The 26136-nt window shown below is 48.5% G+C and overlaps 1 protein-coding gene across 4 annotated transcripts in view; it reads right to left on the bottom strand.

Moving 5' to 3' along the window:
* Positions 1-562: 562 nt before the first annotated feature.
* Positions 563-26136, bottom strand: part of LOC118780162 (disks large-associated protein 4-like) — a 136273-nt gene continuing 110699 nt past the window's right edge. For 3 of the 4 annotated variants that reach the window (XM_036532502.1, XM_036532505.1, XM_036532504.1), the window contains 6 exons: positions 12774-13150; positions 12237-12325; positions 9572-9999; positions 6939-7030; positions 4650-4802; positions 563-3510 (listed from right to left, as the gene is read on the bottom strand). In XM_036532502.1, the coding sequence (XP_036388395.1) occupies positions 3286-3510; positions 4650-4802; positions 6939-7030; positions 9572-9999; positions 12237-12325; positions 12774-13150 (1364 nt within the window). In that variant the 3' untranslated portion in view covers positions 563-3285. The remainder of the gene's footprint in view (positions 3511-4649; positions 4803-6938; positions 7031-9571; positions 10000-12236; positions 12326-12773; positions 13151-26136) is intronic. The other variant, XM_036532503.1, reaches the window with a different exon arrangement.

Below are 26136 nucleotides of genomic sequence, written 5' to 3'. Positions count from 1 at the left end.
GGTCAGTCGAGTGAAATACAACCTTTGTTTGAGACTTGGTCATGCACCCAGTCAATGTGATTCAGTCAGCCATGACTTCTGACCTGCTAGTGCAAAGTAATTATCTGATATAAAAGATACCAAACCCCCAACTTTAAAAACACTTTTAGAAGAAAAAAAAAATACTTCTCACTGAATGACCTCATCTTCATGTCAAAGAACCTGTATGTCCACTGCTCAAGGTGTTCATTCACAAGCATTACATCAGTCCTCAAGACTCCAAGGTACTGTAATGGAATTTTACATGACAGACTTTTGATTAGGTAGGCTGTATTTTATATAACTTGCCATATGATACATTTAGCAATACCAATGGTAAAGCAATACCATGAATGATAGGCGCAATAAAGAATGCAGATGACAAAGACGTGTAACAAAAGATGTTTAATGATTTCCTCAGACAATGAAAGGTACATGTCTGTAGTCTGGTTGATGTATGACAAACAAAGAAAGGAAAAGAACACCTCCCCACCCCTATCTCCATCCCCACCCCCACCCCCACCAAACCTCCAAACATGTGCCTCCCTGCCCCAAGCAAACAGCTTCTGCAGCTGGGGTCTGCTGACAGCATCTCAGAGCAATCAAAATGGGTGCAGTGCATATGCTAGCCAGCAGGGGGAGTGCTCGGCCCTTGGGAAACGCCATTAAAACTAGTGGTCAATGCCCTGAATACTGAGTCTGTACCAGTACGGAAGTGCGGACACCCTTAAAGAAACAGCGCTCATGATGTTAAGAATTCTCCATATTTTGCAGGTCTTAAGTGCATCTATATGCACATGTGTACATAACTACACCTATGTAACACTTTTATGCTACTATATAGTTAAAAAACAATTTTAATTGCCATCAATGCCACGCCATTTGAAAACACTGGCATCAGCTGTATGCCATTCTGATGTTTCTGCAATTAACCTCTGCTGTGGGCTCAAGGATTACATCGCCAGAAATATCAACTAAAAATTATCAGCTGCAATCACGACTGGCTGGGCCATAGGCGGTCTTGAGTTAGCTGCCTGTGAGACCAGGTCACACACTTCGGAGTGGCAAAACGTCAAGGAAAAGGGACAGGACCTGGAATTAAGCCATGTCAGTGTGCTTTTCACCAGAATCAGGGTCGACTCCATTTCAGGGAATGAACTGAACCTAAAACTGCCCATCACTCTCTATGAAGACTTTTTAATTAACTCAATTTCTGTGGGAGTCCTGAATGAGGTGAACTGAAAGGGAACTGACCCCAGGTATGCTTTTTACTCCTATTAACAGTAACAGCTCAGTGCTGTGTGTGTTACTGCAGTCGTATTACCGGATGCTAATGCTAATGGAGTCCTGATAAGGCTGACAGAGGCCCCTATCAGGCCCTGAGCCTCTATGATTGCTGGGCGGATGATGGGAACTCAGTACAGGAAATGGGCCGGTCCGGAGAGGGTGATGCACCGCTCCTGCCGTGCAGGCACTAGCCGGGAGAGCAAGGGCTCACAAACAGGAAAATTGGCGCTGCCATCAGTGATTCCTCGACGTGAACCAACAGACAGAAAGCTCTTCCCATTTGATTTGCGGCAGTCAGTGACAGAGAGTGCATTGAAGCTCTGCCTGTTGTGGCCTCTGCCATCCCGTCGCCTGACGACACTTGCGGAGTTTCGGAGAACAGCTGCGGACACTGCGAATCCGGATCGCTTTCTCCAAAACGGAAACAGGTGAAGGACAATGAAACGCGAAGGGGAACGATGACGAGCAAAAACAGTGTGCATTGTTTTGTCCACATTGAGCCCTGCTCAATCGCCTCACTGTCCTCACATGCAGCTCTCTAAAGGTCGTTGCATATTATGGTCACTGCTGAAAGCTGCGACAGACAGACCGCAGACGGTGGTTCAGAAAACGCTCTAAATCTTCTACCTGTGCTAGTGGGTGGAGGCCAGACTGCTCTCGCTTCCAGCTTGTTTTAAGAAGTAATAGCACTGCGCTAAAAGAGCTGAGCACTCTTTTAAAACTGTCAGCACTGCGTTCAGTATTTCACCGCAGGCACGTGATGCTCTGGGTTAGCAGTTACTGCCTCAGATGACCCAGGCCTCAGAGTGGAGTGGACTGAAGTGCCCAAGCTGTTTGGAGATGGTCCTGGGAGTGGGCCAGATGGAACACAGAGATGGGAACTGCATTATTGGAGCTGGAGAAATGAAATGGCAGGGAGTGGTCAAGCTTATGGTAACAAAGCCCAGAGACTAATGGTCAACAGGAACATTTTTACACACAACTGGCCACTGCAACGGCCCCCAAAGTAAAATGAACCTCAGAGAGAGTGTGTCCGAGCATGCGAGTCGCGCGTGTGCTCAGTCTGCTGAACACAGGGCAATGAGCACTGCACTGACTGCCACGACACCAGGCCACAAGCCACGAGAAGGGCTGAGCATGGCCGGGGCAAAGGGAGGGAAAAGATAAATAACACGACTGAGACATGAAGGGAGAGGGACATGAGCGCTGGCTTGGAGAAACAGCTCTGGGGACGGGTTTGCCAAAAACAAGCAGAATGACAATTATGAGAGTGACATATACCACAGACAGACATGGTCTCTCTCTCTCTCTCTGTCTGGTCACTACCACTGGTCCTTTGGGTTTATTCCAGAAGGTGCAGGAGACCTGCCCGCCACCCCCCGACCCCCAACCCCCAACCCTCAACCCTAAACCCTGCAACTCCCTGCTTAGCCATGAAACTACCTGATCCTTGGAGTTAAGGGGAGCGAGGAACGCTCGCCGCGACAGTTGGCCGTAAAACAAAAGGAGGGACAGGAAGACAAGAGATCGATAGGGAGCAAACGCACGTGTGTGTGTCTGTGTGTCTGTGTCAGATTCAGAGGGCTGGCGTGCAAAAGAGAGGGAGCGGGAGAGGGGTGAGAAAAGAAGAGGAGCGTCGACACTGACGCCTCAGTCCGCGTGCCGGGCGACGCCCGATTTCCGGATCTTAGAACGTTTAACACAGTCCGATATAGTTTTCCGCAATAATAGTAACAATAATATTAATTATGACAACGGTAATAAAAGTCTTGAGGTTTTCCATGGCAGCCATGTTAAAAGGAGTGTTTTTTCGTTGTTGTTGTTATTTTTTGCGTGTGCTCTCCTCTGCTGTAGTCTCTTTTCCCCTCCTTCGGAGCTGCCACAGGGACCAGCCTACCCCATGTGTTTCTTCGAGAGCGAGGCCTGCAGTCTCCCGCCTCCCTGCCTCAGTCTCTCTCTCTCTCTCTCCCCCTCTCTCTCTCAGAGCCGGGTCTGGGCCTCGGGGACGTAGATCTCGATGCTGTCGGCGCTCTCCGTGGCCGAGTTCTGCCGCACTGATGCCGCCCGCTTGGCCGCCATCAGCCTCTTGCGGGCCTCCTGCCGCTGCTTGTCCGCGGGGTCCGTCTGCCCTGCCTTCTCCCGGCCCGCCGCCACCTTGGCCTTAGAGGGCTTCTTTGGCACTGGGGGGGGCTGCTTCTTCTCCTCCTGGCACCAGAAAGCGAGGGTGGGGGTTGGGGGGCAAAGAGAAAACATCAGGAGAAACAAGTGAGAATCTGCTGGATTGCTTCAGGAGTAGGTTTAGGAAAGCAGGTTTGAATGAGTTTGACAAAGACAGACGCTACAGCGGAAAATACCCATGCTGAGCTCTGCATTGGAGTAAGCAAGACCCATAAATTCATTTAAATGAGTTGATTCAATGTAAACACTACACAGACACTGTTAATATGTATCACAGTCAACACCCTGTTTGATTTATTCTGATGCTTATTTCCGGAGACGTTGCAAACAGTGCTGCACGGAGATGCTTGTCAACAAGCCAGATCAAATGCCACATGCAATTGAGGAAGCAGTACGGAGAAGTGTTCTCCCCAAGGCTTAACTGCAAGCAACCCAGAACACACCTTCCGCCGTGTTAAATGCAATGTGACATGACTGTACATGAATAGGCCGTGACAATTTCTGCACCTTAAATGGATTTCTGTTTATTGTCCCAGTATTTAGGGTGTAATTAGTGGATCAATATTTTCTTGTTAACGGTGCATACAGCAGATAGGTGAGCCTTAATTTTCATACCACTTTTATTTTGTAAAATTGATGGTGTTGACTCATATGGAATTTCCTACATTAGCATGGGCAGCAATGTGGCAAAGTGGTAGGGAGCAGGGCTTGTAACTGAAAGGTTGCTGGTTCAATTCCCCACTCAGGCACTGCTGCTGTACCCCTGGGCAAGGTACTTAATCCACAAATGCCTCTGTAAATATCCAGCTCTATAAACAGATAAAATTTTAGCCTATGGATAAGACTGTCTGCTAAATGTAATGTAAATGTGATGAAATTACATTGTTGGGTCTTTTAAATGCTCTGTCCGTCTCTCTCGCTCACACACCCATACACTCATGGAGGCGTTCACAGGCACACTCATACAAAAGCCAACAGGCACTTTGGAAGAAGTCTGGGATGCGTGGCTGGTCGGCGTGGTGATGGACACAGGCGTGTCTGGAGAGCAGGCAGCTGGGAGGGGGTTGGTGAGGTCAGCCACGCGTTGGGCAGAGAGAAGCCCCCTGCTGGAACTGTGTGGCGATGCTGACGGGTGTGGAGGTGGGGGGGCAGGGGCAGGGGGGTACCTTCTTCTCCGGGGAGTCGGCCAGCTGCCAGTCGTTGGACTTCAGGTGGTAGAGCTCGTCGAACTTCATGCTGATGTCCTCGATGGAGAGCTGGAGCAGGTCCCAGAACCCGGCCAGGTCCTGGGCGGTGGGGCGTGGGTTGGCGCTGACATTCTGAGGGGCAGGGGGTCAGAGTGACACGCGGTCAGTTCACATGCAACAGATGGACAAAAACTGACCTGCTGATACCCAATTTTCTATACTGGGCCTGAGAATTTTTCTGAATTCTCATGCTTAAAAACAATCCAAGCACCACAAATTTGAGAATACAACAACTGCAACTAATATGAGAATGGGTTTTCACTTCCACAGGCTTGGTTGTCTGAAGCCCTTGTTGGTCCAGAGCCCTCTTGTGTTTTACACACCCTCAAACACTAGAGGGTGCTCTCACACAACTTTTCCGCAGACAGGAAGTCTGTCATGCCACGAACACTGTTTATATGGACTATAAACAGGATTCAACATTACATTAACATAACTGAGAGGTGGAGAGCCGTGGCAGATGGTACAGTACTACAGTTGAAGTGTGGGAGGTTTAATACAGGCTGAGGCAGGGATGATCCAATTAAGACGCTACGCACGGACAAAAAGAGGAGCGGCGTTCGGGGGACTCGCGCTGATTTGCATAGACGAGTGCCCGCAAGCGTTTGCTGTGGCTTCGTGCCATGTGATCTGTGCCGTAATCACACCTCCCACCTACTCTCCTCCCGTGAAGAGGAGCTGCTCCGTGACCTCCCCCCAACCCCGGCCCCCACCCCCACCCCGCCACGCTCGTCCAGGAGCCCCGGACGCCGTTACTATGCCAATCCCGCTATCCGGAGCACAGAGAGGCTGCTCGGCTCTCTCTCCCCGTGTTCCCATGGCGACGCTGGGAGTGGCGAAGTGACCGCCGCCAGCACAGGTAACTGCTGCTCTCAGTGATCTCAATGGATGGCAGACGCTCCTTCATCCTTTACATGAAGAGATGGAACTCCTACTGTTCACCACATAAACGGAGGCCACTCCTGTTTTTCCCATGCGCTGAAACATTCGAATGCACAAACGTTTATGCTCACAACTACACCCTTCACCACAGCTATGGAGCCTTCAGATGAGGAATCAGAAAGACTGTTCTTTATACGGAAAAAGGGAAACGCATCATTTGGCTCTGGAATGAGTGCTACATGCACATGGATGTAGTCATAAATTTGGACAGTATAATTTAGTTTTGGCCAATTCTTTTGTGTAAAAAATGTTGCTTAATTTATAAGGAAGGGAGACAGTACCTCCCCTGAATTACAAAGGGGGAAAGTAAGAAAATATTCTGATGTGTCCCGTGCAAACTGACATGCAGGAGAGACAATAGGGTTATGTGATATAAAAGAAATAGGTTAGGAATAGCATGACAGAGAGCCAGGAGGAGAGCTGCCAGAGTCAGACTGCCCTGATTGATTTATTCTGTTCTGTGCAACGGACATGTCTAATACATTCCGCCCTTTAGGCGAGGACAGTAACTGAACCAGACACAGGGACAGAAGAGGCCAGGGATGGCAGGGTGGCGCAGGGAAAAGAAGTCCATGAAAGTGTGTGTTTTTGTGTATGTATGTGTGTGTGTACCTGAGTATTTCCCTTCTACACCCCCTGGTAAACTCCCTAACCAAAGACCAGCTTTTGTCCAGCTGTACACATCTACTAGCAGTCTGACATACACCGGTGGGAGGACTTCACGCCCCCTTATATTCCGGTGGCCTGCTCACAGCCGGCTATGATCAGGGGCCAGGAGCAGAGGCTGAGGAAGCACCAGGCCTCTGGGGGACAGTTGCTCTAGAATACTCAAACATACCTCTAGGGAGTGTCAGACATCAATTAACTTTTAAAAAAAAAAAAGAACCCTCCATAGCTCTTTGTAACACTTGAGTGGAAATTTTAGCGAAAACCTGTCTTTGCTTTGTGACACTAGCTGGGAAACTATCGAAGGGGCTCTTGAAAGGCTCTTTCAGACCAAAGAAATCAATTCCAGAGTCCTCTTCACAACAGAACATGTGATGAGACCCAGGTGCCTGACAGCAGCCAACTGCCTGCAGCCTGAGGTAAGGAGGCTGAAATAAACTAAGACAGGACCCACCGCGCTCTGAAATGCCCGTCCGGGAGCCTCCGAGACAATGTCTTCCAATCCCTGTGTCCGTTTCTGGGCGGGATGTCACTGCAAATTAACTGAGCCATAACTAGTGCACCTGGTGTTTGCGGGGCGGGGGGAAGGAGGCTACTCACCAAGTTTTGGTCGCAGAGCCCTCGGAACTGCTGGAATTTCTGGGACATGAGGAGCTGAGCGCTGCCTACCGCGCTCCGAATCTTCCCCAGCACTGCAGAGACACACACACACACATATACACGTGTACAGATCAGGGGCTGTGATAGCTGACCTTCCCCTCCACTATAAAAGCCGTCTGTGATGATATCAGTGTGAGAGAACCGTCTGCGCCTTCCGGGTATGCATGTGGATCAAATCTTCCATACAGTGGGAGTTGAGAGATCTTGCCAGAAGGTCAGTTAAGATAATGCAGGCAGGCGTTTGTGGGCAGATATGCCTCCGGGTCCTCTGCACAGACGACAGACAGGGTTTCTGTGTTCGGATCCATTTGGGAGAGTTGTAATGAAGAGATCTGAGAGCACAAAGTCTCTGTCTCTGTGCGTTTAGTCACGTCTGATCATGTGGGTTGTCGTGGGCAGTCAGCACGCAAAGGGACTTGGTTTCTCCCATAAGGGAAAATGAACAGACCTGCGCATCAGGCTGAGAAATCTGTGAATTCAGGCGAGCTCTACCCGAGCCAGCTGCCCGACAGGAAGACATGGAGAAAAACACAGTGTGACACAGCGATTAAGAAACTACACTTCTAACTGGAAAGCTTCAGGTTCAAATAAAGGTGACAGACTGCTTTCAGACAGCAAGTGTTCAGCTCAACTTGCTTCGGCGAGTACCCAGCTGTACGAACTGGATAACACAAAAAATGTGACCTCTGCAGGTTGGCCCGAATAAAGAAATCTGATAAGCAAATAAATAACCTAATGCAATTATGCGGTGTAACGTAACCTAGTTGACTGCTATAGCTTCAGGGCCTGAGCAGCCGAGATGTACTGTGGCATACTGCCATGCAAAGGCCACAGCAGCACCTCACAATGTAATGTCAGAGCGCGGCTGCAAGGGACAGCGGCTGACACTGCGTTTCTCCTGCAGGAGTCTGGCACCAAGCACAGGGCACTCCTACGCATTACTGGATAGACGGCATGAGTACGGAAATCCAGTTGAGGGTTATCACAGCGATGAGGTCGGATGGCTTTGTCATCGCCACAGGGAACCGCAGTCTGTTAATTTCCACTGACACTCATTTCCAAGCGCGGTTCCAAGTCGGGCAGCAGCGTGGCATAGTGGCTAAGGAGCAGAGCTTGTAACTGAAAGGTTGCTGGTTTGACTCCCTGCTGGGGCACTGCTATTGTATCTTTGGGCATTGTACTTAACCCAAAATTGCTTCAGTAAATATACAGCTGTATAGATGGGTAAAATTGTAAGTCTGCCAAATGACAATAATGTAAGGTTCCTTCTTGTTTTTTCCCTCCCAATCACTAGCTGTGCATTAGACTCCATGTAAACCTCTATACAGACACACAGGGCACAACGAGTCGATCCTCCAGCACACTCACACACTACCTGGCGGTATAAGGATAAACCAGCCACCTACCCACCTCTACCCATGATGGAGCCAATTTGTTCTGTGCCTGAGGGCTCCCGGTCTCTGCTGGAAGATGGGCGCTTTTGTGCCTGGGCCACTTCCTCAGTGCATGCTGAGGAATCACTCTAACCCAGTGAGCCATGGAGGGAGCCCCCAATTTCTTGGTTTTACTTTTGGAAACAGAGCCGCATTTGGGTTTCCAGGTTGCCTGCACTACAATACACTGGAGGTCTGTGTAGCAATTAGGAACGAGTGGCTACTGCTTGTTAAAAATCAGATCACAGAATAATGAAGTTAGAGCAATAAAATCATACAGAAGACCAGGTGGTCATACTATAAAACTAGGGCCTTATTGCCAGCACTTATTGGATAGTCATCAGTGCTGTCCATTAGTGCTAGCTCACTCTTTCACTGCTCCTTAAGACAGAAGTACCTTTTTTATAATGTTCCTGCTTGGTAGATGTCTTTATTTAGAGCAACTTGCTAAGCTTTCATAGGATGGCTTTTAGCTGTTTGTATGGCTAAACATTTGAAGCAATTCAAGTTAAGCACCCTGTTTGGAGGCAAAACACCATTTCCCTATCCAGGAATCAAACCTGCAAACTCATTGTGCTACCCTGCTGCCTGTGTTTTGACTGAGTCTCTCTGCGGGGCAATGTAGACAAGGGTCTAATGTCCACTACACTACACTCATCTGTCACGTGATTAGGGTCCACAGGCATGCCTGAGTGGCAGCCTCAGACAGCAGTGTTAGTCCTATGTCATGTGACTAAGGTTCACAGGTCTGTTAGTATCAGAGAGTAACGTCAGTCCTATATCATGTGACTAGGGTTCATAATCCTGCCTGAGAAAAAGCCTAAGAGAGCAGTTTGTGTAATTACTCTACCTGTCATTCAAAGAAACAACATGGGAAAGAGTCTTTTCTCTCCTGACAGAGACCCAGCAAGGCAGGGAGCAACACTGAAACAGCTAGCTTTAAACCTTGAGAGGTTTCACTAAATCTAGTGGTTTGCCCTCCTCATTCCAATTTGATTGAGCTAATGCAATCTTGAAGCTGGTCTCTTGCGTTGAGCTGCAATGCTGTGGAGATCAGTGGCTGTGTGACTGGAGTGTGCGGTGTGTGAGACAGCCTTTCTGCGTTGTGGAGCAGTGTGTGGTGCGGCCGGGAGCCCTCACCCTCCTCTGACAGCGGGTTGTCTTTGGTCTCCTGCTCCATCTGCTGGCACCAGCCCTCCATCCGCGCTGTCTCGGCGTGCAGCAGCTTCAGGAACCAGTGGCCGTCACGGCGACAGGCCGGCGCCCCTGGTGGGGCGGGGCCCGGCGGCGCGCTGCCGTTCCCGCTCTCCAGCCAGGGGTCGGGCGGGGGCAGGGAGGAGGGGTCCAGCGCCGGGTCCAGGCTCTCGGAGAAGGAGGAGGAGCTGCTCCGCGTGCGGTTGGACAGCACCTGCGGCACCACGCCCTCGCCGTTGCCCTGGGGCCGGTGCACGGGGGAGTCCGTCGACTGGCTGGCGCTGTTCATCACGTGCTTCTCCGAGGGCTTGGCGAGATCCTGCGTGTCCAAGTCGGTCTCCTGTTTGGACGCCATGCTGCTGGAGCGGCTTAGCCTGGAACACAGCGACAGTTGGGGGCAAGAACTTAGAATGATACCATCACCTTCCATTAGTGCTTCAATGATCTCAGCCAGTATTTACACAGATTCTCGACTGGTTCATATCTGCCAGCGAAGGACAGCATATGGTTGCTTCACCCATTATGGGTTTCATGAAGCCCCTCTCTCCCATCATTAGCCAAAGACCTAACATTAACAGCAACACTCAAGGCATTTACAACTAGCACAAAAGGGACTAGCCTGGGATTCTGTCTGCGTGCATATGTTACATTACTTTCCAAGATCCACCGGCTGAATATAGAAGACAGGGACCATGGGCTCGTACCCGAGGGGAAAGGTTGCTGCTGTGCGCTTCAGCATTAGGGGTGGGCGATATAGACTATATCACGGTATTACATGGTATTTTTTGCGGTAACAATATAAATGACGATATGAAAATAGTACCATTCAACATTATCTTTTTGGCCACATGTCACAACAGCATACAGTCTTGACAGCCGTGCAAACACGATCATTGATCCAAAAAAGTAAAACTTAATCCTGACCATCATCAAATATTAAACTATACCAATTAAGTAGGCTAAAAAATAGAATATGCATTTTATTCACAAATTACAATTCCAGTGAAAATGCAAACACCAATACTCGCAGGATTCATAATCTAACCCCAGGAAAAACAAATGGAAATGTTGTAGAAATACTTTTCTTCTGTAACAGTACAAATAATGTTTAAATAGTGCAAACTTAACAAGTCTTAAACTATGCTGCAAAACATCAAAGTGGTATATAAACACAATAATGATTCAAATCAAGTACAAGTTTGGAATGCAAATACCGATTCTGACTTTATTCATACTATTACATTCAAACTACATACAACAAATGGAAACATAAACACATATACAACCTCTGTTGCACTGTCTAGGGTTGGAACTCCGCCTTCCGCCACGCTTGTTCTCGTTCTACGTTTGAGATGGTGAGATGCCCATGTTACAACGCGTATGTTAACACGTCATCAACTGTATCGTCAATATCACGGGATGACAAATTCTTATCATGGGGAGGAATTGTACCAGTATATCATGGATGATACGATATGGCACAGCCCTATTGAGCATAGTACTTAACATCAACTGCCCCATTTAAAAATCCATCAGCAAAAGCGAGCTGCTTGCCGTAGAATCGTAAGCTCCCATTGCGGTTCTCTCTGGATTAACTGAACGCATGCTCTAACCCCCCCAAGGGGGGGAGGAAAAGTGGGGTCTTGGTGTATTGATCTGTGCTCGGCCCTCGCAGTGCCCAGGCTCCGGGATGATGAGTCTGTCTCGCTGACAGACCAGGGGAGCATCTGGGGCTGGAGGCCTGCTCGGTCAGCTGAGAGGAAATCTGCAGCACCAAAACAGCGCCGGTAAGCGAGGGCGTGCGGGAGGCCAGAGCCCCATCCGGCACACTAATAGCTGCTTAAAGCGAACGGGGGAAGGGGGACCCGGCTGATTGGATTATCCCAAACTCTACAAACAACATTATAAAGGGCTTAATTGGGCTCGCAGGAGGACGTTGTTATAAAAACCTCGAAAGGGGGTCAGGCCGGGGCGGGGTGCGTTGGGGGGGGGGGGGGGGGGGGGGTGTCGGGGGGTGCCCGTTCAGACTGTGACAGTGGACTGACTTTGGCAGGAGCCTCGCTGCCCCTGCCCGCGGCCGGAGGCGGAGGGAGGGGACAGTGCTGCCGCGCGAAAACGCAACCGGAAAAGGTCAGTCCAACTGGGATGGAAATCTAAAATTAAACATGAAGCCTGGGATTGTAATGAGGAAATGTGAGAGAGGATTCATTCCCCTGGGGACCCAAAGCAAACAATAAAGGTCTTGAATTTACTTTAGATGCAATTTCCTTTTTAAATTCTACAAGACAGAAAAGACAAGCCTTTCAATGCCTGCTTGAACACTGTGAGCGCATTTCTTTTTCCATTGTGGAAATGTCCACGGACATCTTGATCATCTTTGCCTTTGTAATTGGATGCTATCTTTCTATTAATCTTTATTTAACCGGAAAGGAGTAATCCAACCCTGCTCTAAGAAAAAAAATACTAGGGGTAGTTTGTAAAGATAAAAAATGCCAAAGGCAGGGTAAGTACATAAGAAGAGCGCCTTAACTGAAAATGGGAGCCCTACACTTGAGAATAAATAAAGATATCAATGTCAAGCAAAGCAAGTGCTGCAGAGCACACTACTTACTGCCAGCCTTCCTCCACCTGCACTCCAATTGACTGGAATCTGGTCAAGGGGGGCGTTTCCTGTTTCTCAAATGGCTGAATGCAGTCCACCTGCCGACCAATCACAGAAGAGTGCACCCCATGTAGACTTTATAGGCTCATTTCCTCGATCCACTACAGTGAACGTGAGAAGTCACCAACAGCTACAAACTCGCATTCAATTGGCTGTAATTCTAGTATTTGCCTGAGGCAACCACAAGCAGGTTTTAACTGCGTAACTGCATGAAATTTTGATTTAAAGCTTTCCAGACGAGCACTCTGCAATAGAAGTGTGATAGTTTCTCACATAAGGCCACATGGGCAATCTATTTAGGCGTGTCTACATTTTCAAACTGGCTATTTCACACACACAGAACACTGTAGGGCACAGAATGATCACTTAAGAGTGTAACTGAATGCCCCAACATTACAGGCAACACTAAACTGGCACAGTTCACGAAATGGGAACCAAGTTGTTAGATAACGTGAGTATTGTGATGGCACCTCTAAGCCACCCCACCTGGATCCCAATGGAGGAGAGCTTCCTCTTGGGCAAAGGGTCAGCCTGGAGCTCCTCTGTCGTCAGGGCGCACGTGGTGGTCTTCAGGATGGCATGCTGGGGTTCCTCGGGGGGGCTGCTGGGGGCAGGGGGCACTCGGGGGGCAGCGGCGGGGGGGCCCTTGGCCAGGCTGCTGGCCCGTGTGCTGGTGAGGCTGTCAGAGGAGTTGCTGAGTCCTGACTGGCTGTTGGCCTCACTCTTGCGGTCCTGGTTGTCCAGGTAGTTGTCCTGGGCGGACTCGGTGCTGCTCTGCACCGTCACTGAGATGAATGGCTTGGAAGTGGTGCGGGGGGGCACTGGGGGCGGAGTCTTCTTACAGGTAGTTATACAGGTGGAGACTGCAGGAGGGAGAGAGAAAAAGAGAGGGTGCTGGATCAATGGCTAGGAGTGACAGACTCAGAGCCAACCAGGGGTAGCCTGGAATTTGCATGGGAGATGCTGTCAGATCAGTTGGAGCACAGTTCATGCTAAACACTACTTTTGCTGGACAAAGGATGCCATTAAATGTGGAGACATGCTCCAAGATAGGAAGACAAATTTGCTGCCACTTCATTTCCTGGACTAAGCATTAAAACAGGGGCACTCCGGGAGACTAAGAGATCTCTACCACTGAGGGCGTCAACAGAATGCAACCGCACAAGAGGCTACCTTCATTACATACCAACTCATCTCTCCCAGGCCAGAGGGGGTGCTGTTTTCCAGTGGAGACAGCATGTTGCCTGACAACTCAATGGCTGCAAACTGCACAAGCCCCTTTAGCAGAGATTCAAGCATATTTTTCTTTGCAGCACTATATAAAAAATAAGAACTAATGATCCTGATTTCCTGATAGACGAGCCTGAATTTGAAGTAAACCCAGCACGCTGCGGCATGCAGCTTTGAAACGCTTCACCTTTCATTTCGGTCCACCGGATGAGATCCATTCAAAGAAAGCCCGGGTCAGCGGCAAGATGTCAATAGCTCTTGGTTGGCCTCGGGATGACCCCGGTGCGTGAGAGCGAGCGGTGTTCTCCCCTACCGGCTCCGTTAAGAGGGGGCGCAGCAAGTCTGCGTGTGCTTCGGGAGCCAGGCAGCACGCAAAGCCTGTTCCTTTCCCTCCCTCTCCTATCTGTACATCTCTGCACCATTATCCGCCAGACAGGCGTGGGAACAACGTCTGGCCTGTCTGGCACAGCTGATTCAGTGATCGCACCAAAGCCTGGCCGTTTTCCCATCTACACGAACATGCAAACTCAAACAGGCGATGCTACACTGAGAACCAAATGAGCGGAAGCCACCGTGAGCGAAGCCAACTGCAAACGAGGGCAGCTGGTAGGAGCACAGCCAGGTGCGATGTTACCAAACTGCCATTAACACAACAGCCTAGCTGTGTTTCCTTCCTAAGCCAATACTCTCCCAACACTCACACTGCATTAATCATTTGCTTAGCACACAGCTGTAACCAAGGAAGCTTTTTAAACATTACCCACGTACACAACTGACACAGCTTGGAATAACTGCCTCAAATGCACTCAAGCAGGCGACAGAAGCGCCAACCCTACCCCCGACCCCGTTCTGGATTCAAACCTGCAATTCTCTAGAGTCTAGCCAACGCCAGCTCCTGCAGCTCTTTTCTGCGGCAGGGTTTCGTCCGTGCCCTGCAGCCTTCCCTCGCTTCCCTCCCTGAGCCGCAGAGCGCCAGTCACGCGGGACTAGCGCGGCGGCGCCGCTGTCCTCAAATAAACGACCTGCAGGTCTCGGCCTCCCCGACGGAAACTCTCCCTGACGTCACAGACCTGTGGAAAATAAAAAGTCCTGTGTGTCTGGAATGCCAGCCTAAACAAGCGGAGCCGTGTGCTCGGCTACCTCCTCAGCGAGGGCAGCGGTCCGCGTGCACATGCCGGGACACCAACGCGCTGACAGCAGCTCCCTGTCTGTGTTTACCCATTAACTCTTGCTTATTTCCACAGACTGAAGACATCCCTGCGAACCCGGCCTGACCCGACAGGCATAGCAGCTGCCACAGGCATCCCATGGACACCTGTCTCCCCTGCCGTGTCACTGCTGCCGTGAGATACTAAAACTATGACATCACCCGAGCAGAGCGCTCTGTAAACACGGCATACCAGCGCACATACCAGCGAGCGGCAGGTAAGATCCAATTCTGGCAAACCCCTGACAGGACAGCCTTCCGTTTCGGTCCTGGCTCAGGTCTCCCTACGCTCGCTGCTGGAAAAGCCACCGATTTCAAACCCATGTACGGTCCTTCTCAGCAGAGCCAGTGTTTACATTCCGAGCTCGCTGGTTTTAACAGGGAAAAAGGAGGGTGCTGCATTTTTCAAGGGGTTGTAATTATCGCAATCCTCAAGAAGGCTGACTCTCTGCAGACCACACAAAAGTAAGAGGGAAAAAAAAAAAACCCACACACACCAACCACAGCGTGGTGGGCATACTTTTTTGGGCGGGGACGCTGAGTAAACAGCTGGCTGGGTGGGGCCAGCAGATGTCCCGGCAGGGGACATTCTGTGAAGCTGGTCGGGTGAGTACACATAGGAATGTGACTGCTCCATCTCCCACACTAAATACAGGACCAGACACGGGATCCACCCAGCTGGTAAATCCCCACAAGATGCACAGAGGCAGGTCAGGGATTTCAGAAAATGTCACTACTGTCTTTGACTGTATAACATGAGGCAATAACTCCCTGACATTTACCTGACATGTGGCGTAGAGTGTTTAAATCATTCTCTTTTATAAGAACAAGAAAAGGAAATGTTTTTCTTTCTCTCCAAATGGATAAATCTTAAGTGTTGACAAACAGAATTTAAAACCCTGTACAGGTATGTTAAAGACAAGCACTAATACCCTGAACAAAAGGCTGACTGCAATGCCTGATCCTCGCTCCATGGCTCACAGTGTATTTCCTGCCCAACCTCCGAAAAGCACGCACGCGCGCGCACACACACACACACACACGCACACACAGGCAGACACAGAGGCTGGAATCTGCAGCCGCGGGACCTCCGTCTCGCGCATTGTGCGAATAGCACAGCAGCCCCTGCCCCGGGAATGCGGCCAGTCAAGGACAAAAGGAAACTTCATTCCCCTGGAATGGGACAGATTCCTGGCATGCCTGGAATAGATGCAAGAGGTTTAAGCAGTTAATTATTGTTGCCCATCTCGCCCCGAGTTTCGCCTAAAGTTTCACCCCGGTGCCAGCTTCCCCCCAGGGGTGGACACCACCGACTCCCTCCTCCAAGAGCGCGTCTGGCGAGTCTGCCTGGCTTTTACACTGCGACTGTTTGGTATAGTCCCTTCCCACAGTGTGCAAGAATGAAAACCAACCTTGTCACTGCATCACATGATCATTCTGTTGCCTGACAGAGCGGAAAGACATTTTAATCTTTAAGATAACGAGACCACACAGGTATGTGCAGCTAGAATTCGGAATCGGATCATGTCACAATGAGCTATGCTTTTTCCTGTATCCCTTGAGGGGATTGCGTTAGATAGTACCAGTCAGGGCTGTTTCTGCTCAAATTCTCTTTGCCTTCTAAAGGACTCTACAGGCTGTCAAATGTTTTTTCTGCAACAGCATTACCAAACATAAAACACAAAAGCAACCTATTCAGATGGCATCTTAGCTCCTAGGGCGAAAACATATCCTGCATGGAGTCTGACACCTCATCATCCCCTTACCCAGAGAGAAATCTTATGCAGCGTCAGAAGTGTACTCAAGTTCATGTTGCTTTAGTGGCCTCTTGTAATTGCTGCTAAAATCCTTAGTTTGGCACCTTATTTACTATGAAACGAGGAAAGGTCTCCCTTACAAAAGCAGCGTAAACACTTGTGTCCAGTTGAACATATCTTTATATAGCTCTATACCGCTTTATGTATTTATATTGATTGTACATTTGAAAGCTGGACACTCTTCACGTGTTCCACTGCTATTGTGTACCCACATCCTTGGAATAAATGCCTGTCTGGAGAAACACGACCCGCAAATGAATAAATGGGAATAGTTACACAAAACAATGAAACAGGGCAATTAACAACTAGACTCTGTCTGAGTCTTTCTGAAACCTTGACATGAAGATATTTTCTGTTGCCTGTGAGAAACCAAGCAATCCGGTGCTAATTTGCCCACACAAAGAGGTGGTTGACTTCACTGTGCTCTGACTGGTGCTGTAGTATCGATCGCTTCCTTTGGCACAAGCACATACACACGGCGTGTTAGGCTGGTTATGCACTCCTACTGACCTTTGCAATGTATAATGCTCTGCTTCCTGAGTTTATTAGCATAGCGTAGAGACACTTCTGGCAGAGGAGGCTGCTGGCAGTGCCAGAGACACGCAGGCTGAAGACCCACTGCCCTGACACTGCCAACGGCGGCGCGACGTCACCGGAATCGCTGTGCCAGAACGTTACGGACACACTCATTCAAAAAAAAAGCATGCCGTCCTCAGTGAGCGTCCTGCCCTTTCCGAAAAAAGCACACAAGCACACACACGTGCACACACACTCTGCAAAAAGCACACGTGCCATGATGCAAATTCAAGCATCCTTTACTCATAAACTGGACCGGCCAGTGAAATGAGTGATGTCACAGCAGTACACAAATTTCCGAGACCTTGGGATGGCAGGGCCAACAAATGGACGCGGGGTAGTTAAGGGAATGTGATTACAAAGGCAGGGAAAGCTGGGACATGACTGTGGTTTTTATGCACAATCTTTCTCCACAGAGTGTCTGAGTAACCGAGGGAGTCCACCTCATGGTGCTGTTGCATTTATCACGTCCTCACACCACCAGGGCGTTGCACAGACCAAAGGGCATAAAACAGCAACCAATCACCACGTTAAAGCTCACTATGCAATATGTGGTGCCCAGCACGTATGGAATAACGCCGGTACACAGCATCAGGCCACCTACCGTCACACAACACTGTCACACCACACAAGTCTGACCCGTTTGGGAGCCGCTAAAAAAGGCACACTGGCGACCAACGGCTCCAAAGGGCTGAAAGACAAAGGCCGCTGATTGAGTTCACAGTTCATGGGCTGCTGGCTGGATTACAGATATCAGATTAGACCCAGTTGCTTGTTTTTCTCCATTTACAAAACAATTTTTAAAAAATTCACCGTTCACGAAGTCAACCTGAGCAGAAACCACAGTGGGATATTGCAAAGAACACTGGTATGACTCTCATTCCTGCTCACTCAGCAGCCACTCAAAACCAATTATGCTGCTGCTAACAGACGAACGATTATCGTATAATGGAGGAGCAAACTGGGAAAGTGCTAGAATGAGGGAGCCGGCGGCCTTCGTTGCAGCTGCCACCTCTAGCAATGGGCACCAGCACCAGGTCCCTGTTTACACCCCGCTGCTCAGAGGTGTCGGCTTTCCAGTAATGGGTGAGTGGGAGGGCAGGCTTAGATGAGGCTGTTCTGGGACAAACATGTAAGATGGGTGTGGCTGGCCGACATGTGAGGGGGCGGTGCCTTGGCCCTACCAGTGAGCCTAAATCGTGAATGGGGACTGCTTCTTAAGTGTCTTGTGACAAATCTGGCCGCTGTCTTCCAGGGCAGCGGTTTCCCCTATATATACCAAGGGAGACACAAGTCAAACATTTATTTAAGCACTGTCAGCCTCTATGTAGTGTTATTAAAAATGCAGCACTGTGCAAACCATTCCTCTGTTATTACTGCGCTCCATAATGCAGCTGTTCTGCACACAACCAGGAGTTTCGAATTATGAACAGTATGCACTGCACAGCTACTGCAAGAACAACTACTGCTACTAAATGACTAGGGCAATGGCAGTGAGGATATCCTTGTAGATCAGTTAAAGCCCTCTCAAGCAGAGCCCATTAAAGAGCATGTGCAGGGGAGTCACAGGGGGTGCCGCAGCAGATCTGTAGTGCTTGTATAGCAGAATGGACCGGTGTCCTCTGTGGTCACAGTGCAACAGGCTCTTAGAGAGACACCGTAGGAGCAGATAAACAGCGGCAGGATCTACATACGACCCCCCCCAGACTGACTGATGAACCTCCCCTTTTGCAGAGAAGCTCACCTAACTGCCTACAGCACATTAGTGAACACACTGCAACTGAAGTCTGCTCACAAATCGCAAGGGTAAAAAAACATAGGCCTACTACCAAGTTGCTGGGTAGGTCCTGAGTCTTATGACAAGAAAGAAAAAAGTGGCCTACTTCATCATAAGTCTTTTAAGGTGGTATTGGGGGTTGGGCTCATTGCCTGTTGGGAAGGCTGGCAGTGAGGAGGATAGACATGGCCTGGTCAGAAGGTCTTCGGAGGTAACTGGACCAGTGTGGTGGGAATCCAGAGTCAGACACAGCCCTGATCCCTGGCCATCTAAGCCCCGAGAGTACTTACTGAGACAGGCCAGCATTGCAACGTCTTGGAACAGCCCGTACAATCCTCTTCATCTCATTTGGCTGTTAATCTTTACTTGGGAACATATTTTTCTGGATTCGGTCCCTGTTGTAACTTGGTGGGTTTGACACCACAGAGAAGGAGGGAGAAAACAGACTGAAAATATAGCAAACTCCTCAGTACATGGCTCATGTCATCCCTGGACATTACAGCCGTCACAATCAGGTCAGTGAGCGGCCGGAGAGATTTGGACGTGCCATCCTGCATGGATTTGGGTGTTCATGTTGGACGGGGCTCAGCGTTGTCAGGCCAGCCTGACCACATGCCAGTAACAGGAGGCGTGGTCCAGCACATGGAGGGCACCAATCTAAAAGAGCCCAGCACCGGCACAGCGTGAATGAACAGTTGGGAAAAGCAGCAGTAAGCAGCGCACCGTGGATCTGACAGGGTGTCACGTTTCTCTCTCAAACCCTGACAGATGCTGGGTCCGGCAGACGGATGCCCCAGTACAGAATGCACCGAGTGCAGAGGTTACATGCAGGCCTCTGAACGCCGGGGCACAATAGGTGGAAGCAGAGCGTTCCGCCCCCGGAAGCACACTGCAGGGCTCACAATGGGGGAGAGCGCCGCGTAAAAAGGATAATTTACACTTAGGGAGGGTGGTCCCTCAGACGAGGGCCCGCCGACGGCCCACAGCAGAGCTGATCTCACCGCGGAAACCGCGTACGCGTCGACGCTGAGATCACCCGCCGCCCCAGTGAGTCACCGTCTGTTCACGTGTTGCGTTGTCTACGCGCGGGGCCCCGTGTGGGCGGGACCGAACTATACGATGACACCACCATTGTATTGCATCACTGTTTTATTTCCTCAAAGCACGCCCCTGTTTGCTCCCACCAATTATGTTACAGCTGTAGATTTATGAATCATCCATTTCAGCTGAAGCAATTCTGTGTTGAAACTTGCAATAGCAAGTGAAGGATTGAAAGATTCAACTGTATGGAGGATTCTACTGCACAGCCTTTTGGTTACAAATCCAGTTATCTAACCACTCCTTCACCCCATCATCCCAGCAAAAGCACTGATTCACAGTAACAACCCTCACTGAAAGCCCCTCTCCAGAGTGCTCAGCAGTCACATACAAACACAGCCAACATCTAATGATCCAAGCTACACACAGATTCCCACAAGCCACTCTAATCTGCATCAAGGCTTTGCTGTCTGTTGAACATCATCATTGTTGATCCTTCTGTAGCAGCGCTTCCACAACCCTGTTATGACCAGTTGCTACGGACAACATAGCAACCGAAAGAATTAAACGGAGTGCTGAGCTGAATAGAATCGGTATCGTTTTCGCTAACTCGAGGACCGGCGATGTAATTTCAGTTTCCGTTTGGCGTGGGTTGCGTGCAGAGGCAGACCACAGACAGCCCTCTCCGCCACCCCTCAACCTCCAAAGCTGCATCAGACAATAACGACGCAGACAGACGGTACAGTGAGCAGGGCCTTTCACAGACTGCATTGGCAGTGCACAAATCAACGAGAAATCAAAAGTGAGAAAAGACAAGCTTTCATCATCTACAACCTCCACTAATGAAATGATAAAATAACGATATGGCGGCCACACACTCGTAAGTAGTGAACCCTCAGAGCACACTGAGAGACTGCCGAGCCATTCCATGTGCCTGCTGGTTTCCCCATTTTCTCAGGAACAAATGCCACCTTCCCACTCCGGACAAAAGGACTCCGCCAAGTAAACAATCACGATACATTGGGACTCCTGAACGCCCACAGTCACAAACAAAGAACAGTGGAACAAACTCCGAAGGACTTAAGCTCATTACAGTAAAGTCTATTTTACCCCGGCCTTTCGGCTAAAAGAAATAGGCTCTGAACGCTGTTTTTTGACCTTCTGCACACAGATCGCTTCCTGCTGCAGAACGTGGGACGGAACGTCCTTTGTTAGAAATAATGGGTCCGACTCACTGCGCACTCTCCCCTTCATAACAAGCCCAATGCTCACTGGCCCGAATAAGCCGCTCTCTCTAAGTGCATAAGTGCCGTTGACCCTTGACTTCTGGTTCACACTTTTTACGAGTATTTACCACCAACATAACTGCGGGAATAGGCAAGGCGATGACCTCATTCTCGCTCAGTAGAGAAATGTGGGTGGGATGCTCGTGAAGGTTACAGGCCTCATTACCAAATCAACCACTTGCCGCGATTTCAAAAAAAAAAAAAAAAAAAAAAAAAGGAAATGAAGTGCAGCTATCAGCCTCTAACTACAGCCCTCACTGTTCTGGGACAAAAGGAAACTAAATTATGCTGTTTATTTCTTTTGCACATTAGTCACTGTGGCATTCATTACATTATACAAGATACACTATATGGACAAAAGTATTTGGCCACACCTGTTTTTCAGGGTTTGGGCTAGGCCCCTTATCTCCAGTGAAGGGCAATCTTAATGCTTCAGCATACCAAGACATTTTGGACAATGCTATGCTTCCAACTTTATGGCAATGGTTTGGGGAAGGCCCTTTTCTATTCCAACATGACTGTGCCCCAGTGCACAAAGCAAGGACTATAAAGACATGGTTTGATGAGTTCGGTGTGGAAGAACTTGACTGGCCCGCACAGAACCCTGACCTCAACCCCATCAAACACCTTTGGGATGAACTGGAACGGAGATTGCAAGCCAGGCCTTCTCGTCCAACATCAGTGCCTGACCTCATAAATGCTCTACAGAAAGAATGGGCACAAATTCCCACAGAAACACTCCAAAATCTTGTCGAAAGCCTTCCAAGAAGAGTGGAAGCTTTTACAGCTGCAAAAGGGGGACCAACTCCATTTTAAAAGTATATGTATTTGAATACCACGTCATTACAGTCCCTGTTGGTGTAATGGTCAGGCATCCGAATACTTTTGTCCATATAGTGTATCAATTTCCACTACACATATATACATACACGTGTGTCTACATAGATTTACTGGAGACTTCTAACCAGGATGATATACCTGTTACCGTTACCACTGTAGTCTCCTCATTAGAAAAGAGCATGGTGATCTATCTTTAGTATATTAGGATTCCTTTGACAGAACAGTGCGCTTTAAGCTGCAAATAACAGCCTGACAGCCACAGTTTCAACCTTCAGGGAGGGAAATCTAATTAACAGTATTACAGATGTATGCTCTGGTGGGGCAGCTTGGATTCAGACTAGCTTGAAGATACCAAGCACATGCAATGTGAATACAATGGCTGCTAGTGAACGGTTCAACCATGACAGAGGCGCACACCCCTCTGTGTTGCCGCAGCAACCACAAAACAAGCGTTGCGTGCCGGTAAACGGCTGAACGGGGGAGATGATTCCTGTTTCTTTGCTTTGGCTGCCCAGCGACTGCCGGCGAGGGGCATCGGCAGGGACGCTGTGGGCGCGCCTACCTGGCCTGACCTACCTCACCTTAGGGGTGCGTTGCCCGCCTCAGACCGTGGATCACGTGGCAGGTGCGAAACCGATGGGTGAAACGAATAAAATGTTACAGATGCCGAACTATGACGGGAAGTTCTTTTTTTTTCCTCTGAACCAACAGCACATATGCCAGTTTGGTGTCGCTGGCTCCACACCAAGCAGACTCTCTCCTCCTCCTCCACATTAGTCAGGCCTCCCACATACCTTCGCCTGCCACGCTGCGACATCACGGCATGAAATTCTGCTTATTAAACGCTGCTGATGGGGAGAGAGAGACCATTTTCCTCCCAGGTGAGCTGAGGAACAAAGCAGACAGCTGATTGAATGCTACACAATTTCTGGTATAAAAGGATCCATGCGGCTCCAGTCACACCACGTGGTTAGAGCTACAGAGGCTTCTGTTTTGATTCAGACAGGCACCGTGTCCTGACAAAGATTAACAAATGCAAAGCACACAGATGCAAAATGGTCCAGAACCTTCCTCTACCAATGGAGACATGCCAGCTATCTGGATGGGGTCTGGTTGGCTTTGAAGCCCTGGTGAAATTAAAATATAGCCATTAAAAAAAGTACTGTTGATTAAAAATAACTACCACTCAATGAATTCCAGAGAATCAGTTTTGCAGGTTCCAAGCTGCATGCTTGATTACCAGGTGGGGCAGTGCCTTTGTGCCTTGAAGAAGCAACTTCACCCAACTGTCTCTGTACCTATCCAGGTGTATAACTGGACAATGCGTAAAAAGGTATGTTACACAAGTTGCCTTGGACAAAAAGACTAACTCAGTAAATTAATAATGTATTGTCATTTAAAAATGCTGTCTGGTAGAATCCCCAAGCTGGTAAGGGACTGGGTATCCTCCATGTGACTCAAAATACTTTCCCCTATAAATCTCACCCCAAATACTTCCCAGAATTTGCATGAATCATCTCTGCAAAGACAGAAGCTTTGTCTCTGCTAAATCTCTGGCTTGAGGCTGCAGAATGAGTAAGTGGGGTGGAGTGTCTCATTTGGGCTAACCTACGCTAACCAAGAAAGTAGAAAAAGCTTGTCATAAGGCAATATCTATATGTGCCAACAATGCCTTCTAGACTTAAGTAACAGCCCCATGCATCTCAGCTGACACAGCTTTTCTGAACTGTGAGTTATGCCGTGTCCAGCAGCAGTCAACCAATCTCCCCAATAATGTCTTTACTGTTCCGTTCACACTGTTTTTCAGCTTGACGCTTATTTACTGTACATATTATTGCTGCTATTTTTGTTGTTCCTGTGATATGAATTTGATACACTCCAGTATACAGCCGTGCTCATCGCTCTGGATAAGAGAAATGCCAAATCAATACTTGAATAAAAAGAAACTGAGAAACGACGACATCTCAGGTTTCACCCCTCAGTTCAGCTAACTGAACTGACTATTCTTAGATTTCTGGGTTTCTGACAAGACAAAAAAACCCTGTAGTCCCCACCATGTAACCCTCGGCCTCTATCGCCTCCAGCTGTGACAAGGCTGAAGTTAACCGAGGTCGGCCTTGGGGAGCGAGATCCCCGTGGAGGACTGGGACGCCAGCTACGGCACTCCAGCGGGCACCTGACAGCAAGCTTATCAATTATTGATCAGGCGGAGGGCGCATTAAACCACCAATGGTGCATGAAGCATCAAAGCTCAACAGATAAAGTGCTCGAGAGGCTAAAGATAGCGCCTGAAATAGCTACAAGGCTTTCAATTCCCATGACTCCAAAATGGAAGAAAAACACTCTCCCAGCCAGTGCGCTCCGCTGCACTTGAGCATCCTGGATGCATCTACTCTGCAGTGCACAGTACCTGCTTCTTCATATGCCCCACAAAACATACCTTTAACACTGACGACTACTGAATTATGAGAAAATATACATACACACCTCAGTGCTGACATTGTCTTTTGATGAATAATAAGCATATTCTATGGTGAACCAGCATGAGGCATGGGTAAACTCTATGGTTAAACTCTGTGGTTATCTAATTCAAATGCTTCCGCTGAAAACAATTCTCAAAAATCGATACTACATGCTGGCCAGAGTGCAGATAAGGAAGCAAAATACAGCATCTTGAAAACCATTTCACATAATAATCCCACTACAAAGTACAACCCTTTTAAAGGGGATCAGACTGATGCTATAGCCTGAGTGCTTTAGCATCTTTGAAGCACATCTATAATATTTCCTGCCATCTTCCATTAACATGGCAGCGATACTAATTTAATCTGCTCTCTATGGGGGGAAAATATGTTCCAGCCACTCTTACTATCTCCAAGAAATCCCTCCTAATCATTAGTATGCCAAAGAACATTATTCTCCCACATGTCAGGTGACATTACAAATCAAGCCCAATGCGTTTATGAAAATAAAAAAAAAGTCAGCAGTAGTCAGGGCGCAGTTTAAGGTAATCTATTGATCCAAGGAAGTCATGAAGCATGCTTTGCATTGTGTCAGCATTGCACAGTATTAACATGCTCTATTGCTCTAAGACAGGCTGGATTGATCAACATGCAACAGCTGAAGTGAAACAACTATGATACCACCTATTAATCAATGGTGCCAGAAACTCACTGAATTATAACAAACCACATTCCAAGATAGTATGTGAAGACCCTTTGTGAGAACACAATGAACAGACCTTCAAGATAGCTATTATTTTAGCCGAAAAGAAATGCAAGAAGGCAAGGTGGACAGTAATACCTAAAATATACCATCATGGTCCTAACTCACAGGAACTAACTAGCCAGCCAAAAGACCTTGCAAAATTGTAAGAGGCAGTGTGCAGTGGCACAATTAGCCACAAAATCAAAGCACCCTGATCTCACTATAGCCACAGCACTGTACAAGATGTTGAGGGTGTCATTCCGAGCAACATGCTGCACAGATTCACTCAGATCAGACCAGACAGCGAAGTAAAGATCAGGTGGAGACCAATAAATATAATAAATAATAAACAATAAAGAACCTTCAAAAATGACCTCAAGCAAGTAACTCTAGAATGTTGGTGTCTGATACAAATTCATAAACCCAGCTAAAGTAAAAAAAAAATAAAAAATGTATTACATCTGCATCTGTCACACCAGGTCCCAGTATTTGTGTGCAACCAGATTCTATGTGTACTACGCTTGTCTTGCCAGAGAAATTAAGATGCCATAAAACACCCTGCTCAATGGTAACTGAAGGGTTAACATACATGCTAACAATAAAGGCAATATTATCTAGGCTATTTTGCGTGTTCACCTTGTTATAATGCGGTTTCAGGTCCGGTCCTTGCAGCCTTGAGTGAAGTCCTGGCCCATTCACAAACTACTCTTTCAGGCTTGACTCGGACTTTAACCCCATATGAATGCAAATCCGAAACAAAGAGGCAAATTCTAAGACAGAATGACGACAAGCCAGTTTCCTATTTAGTTTTATTCGCTTTGTCTTGGAAACGGTTTCTGTTTTCTTATTTCGAAGGCTGACGGAGAAGACG

The sequence above is a fragment of the Megalops cyprinoides genome, chromosome 7 (assembly GCF_013368585.1).
Source record: "Megalops cyprinoides isolate fMegCyp1 chromosome 7, fMegCyp1.pri, whole genome shotgun sequence".
NCBI lineage: Eukaryota > Metazoa > Chordata > Actinopteri > Elopiformes > Megalopidae > Megalops > Megalops cyprinoides.
This window is presented reverse-complemented; position numbering and strand designations above follow the sequence as displayed.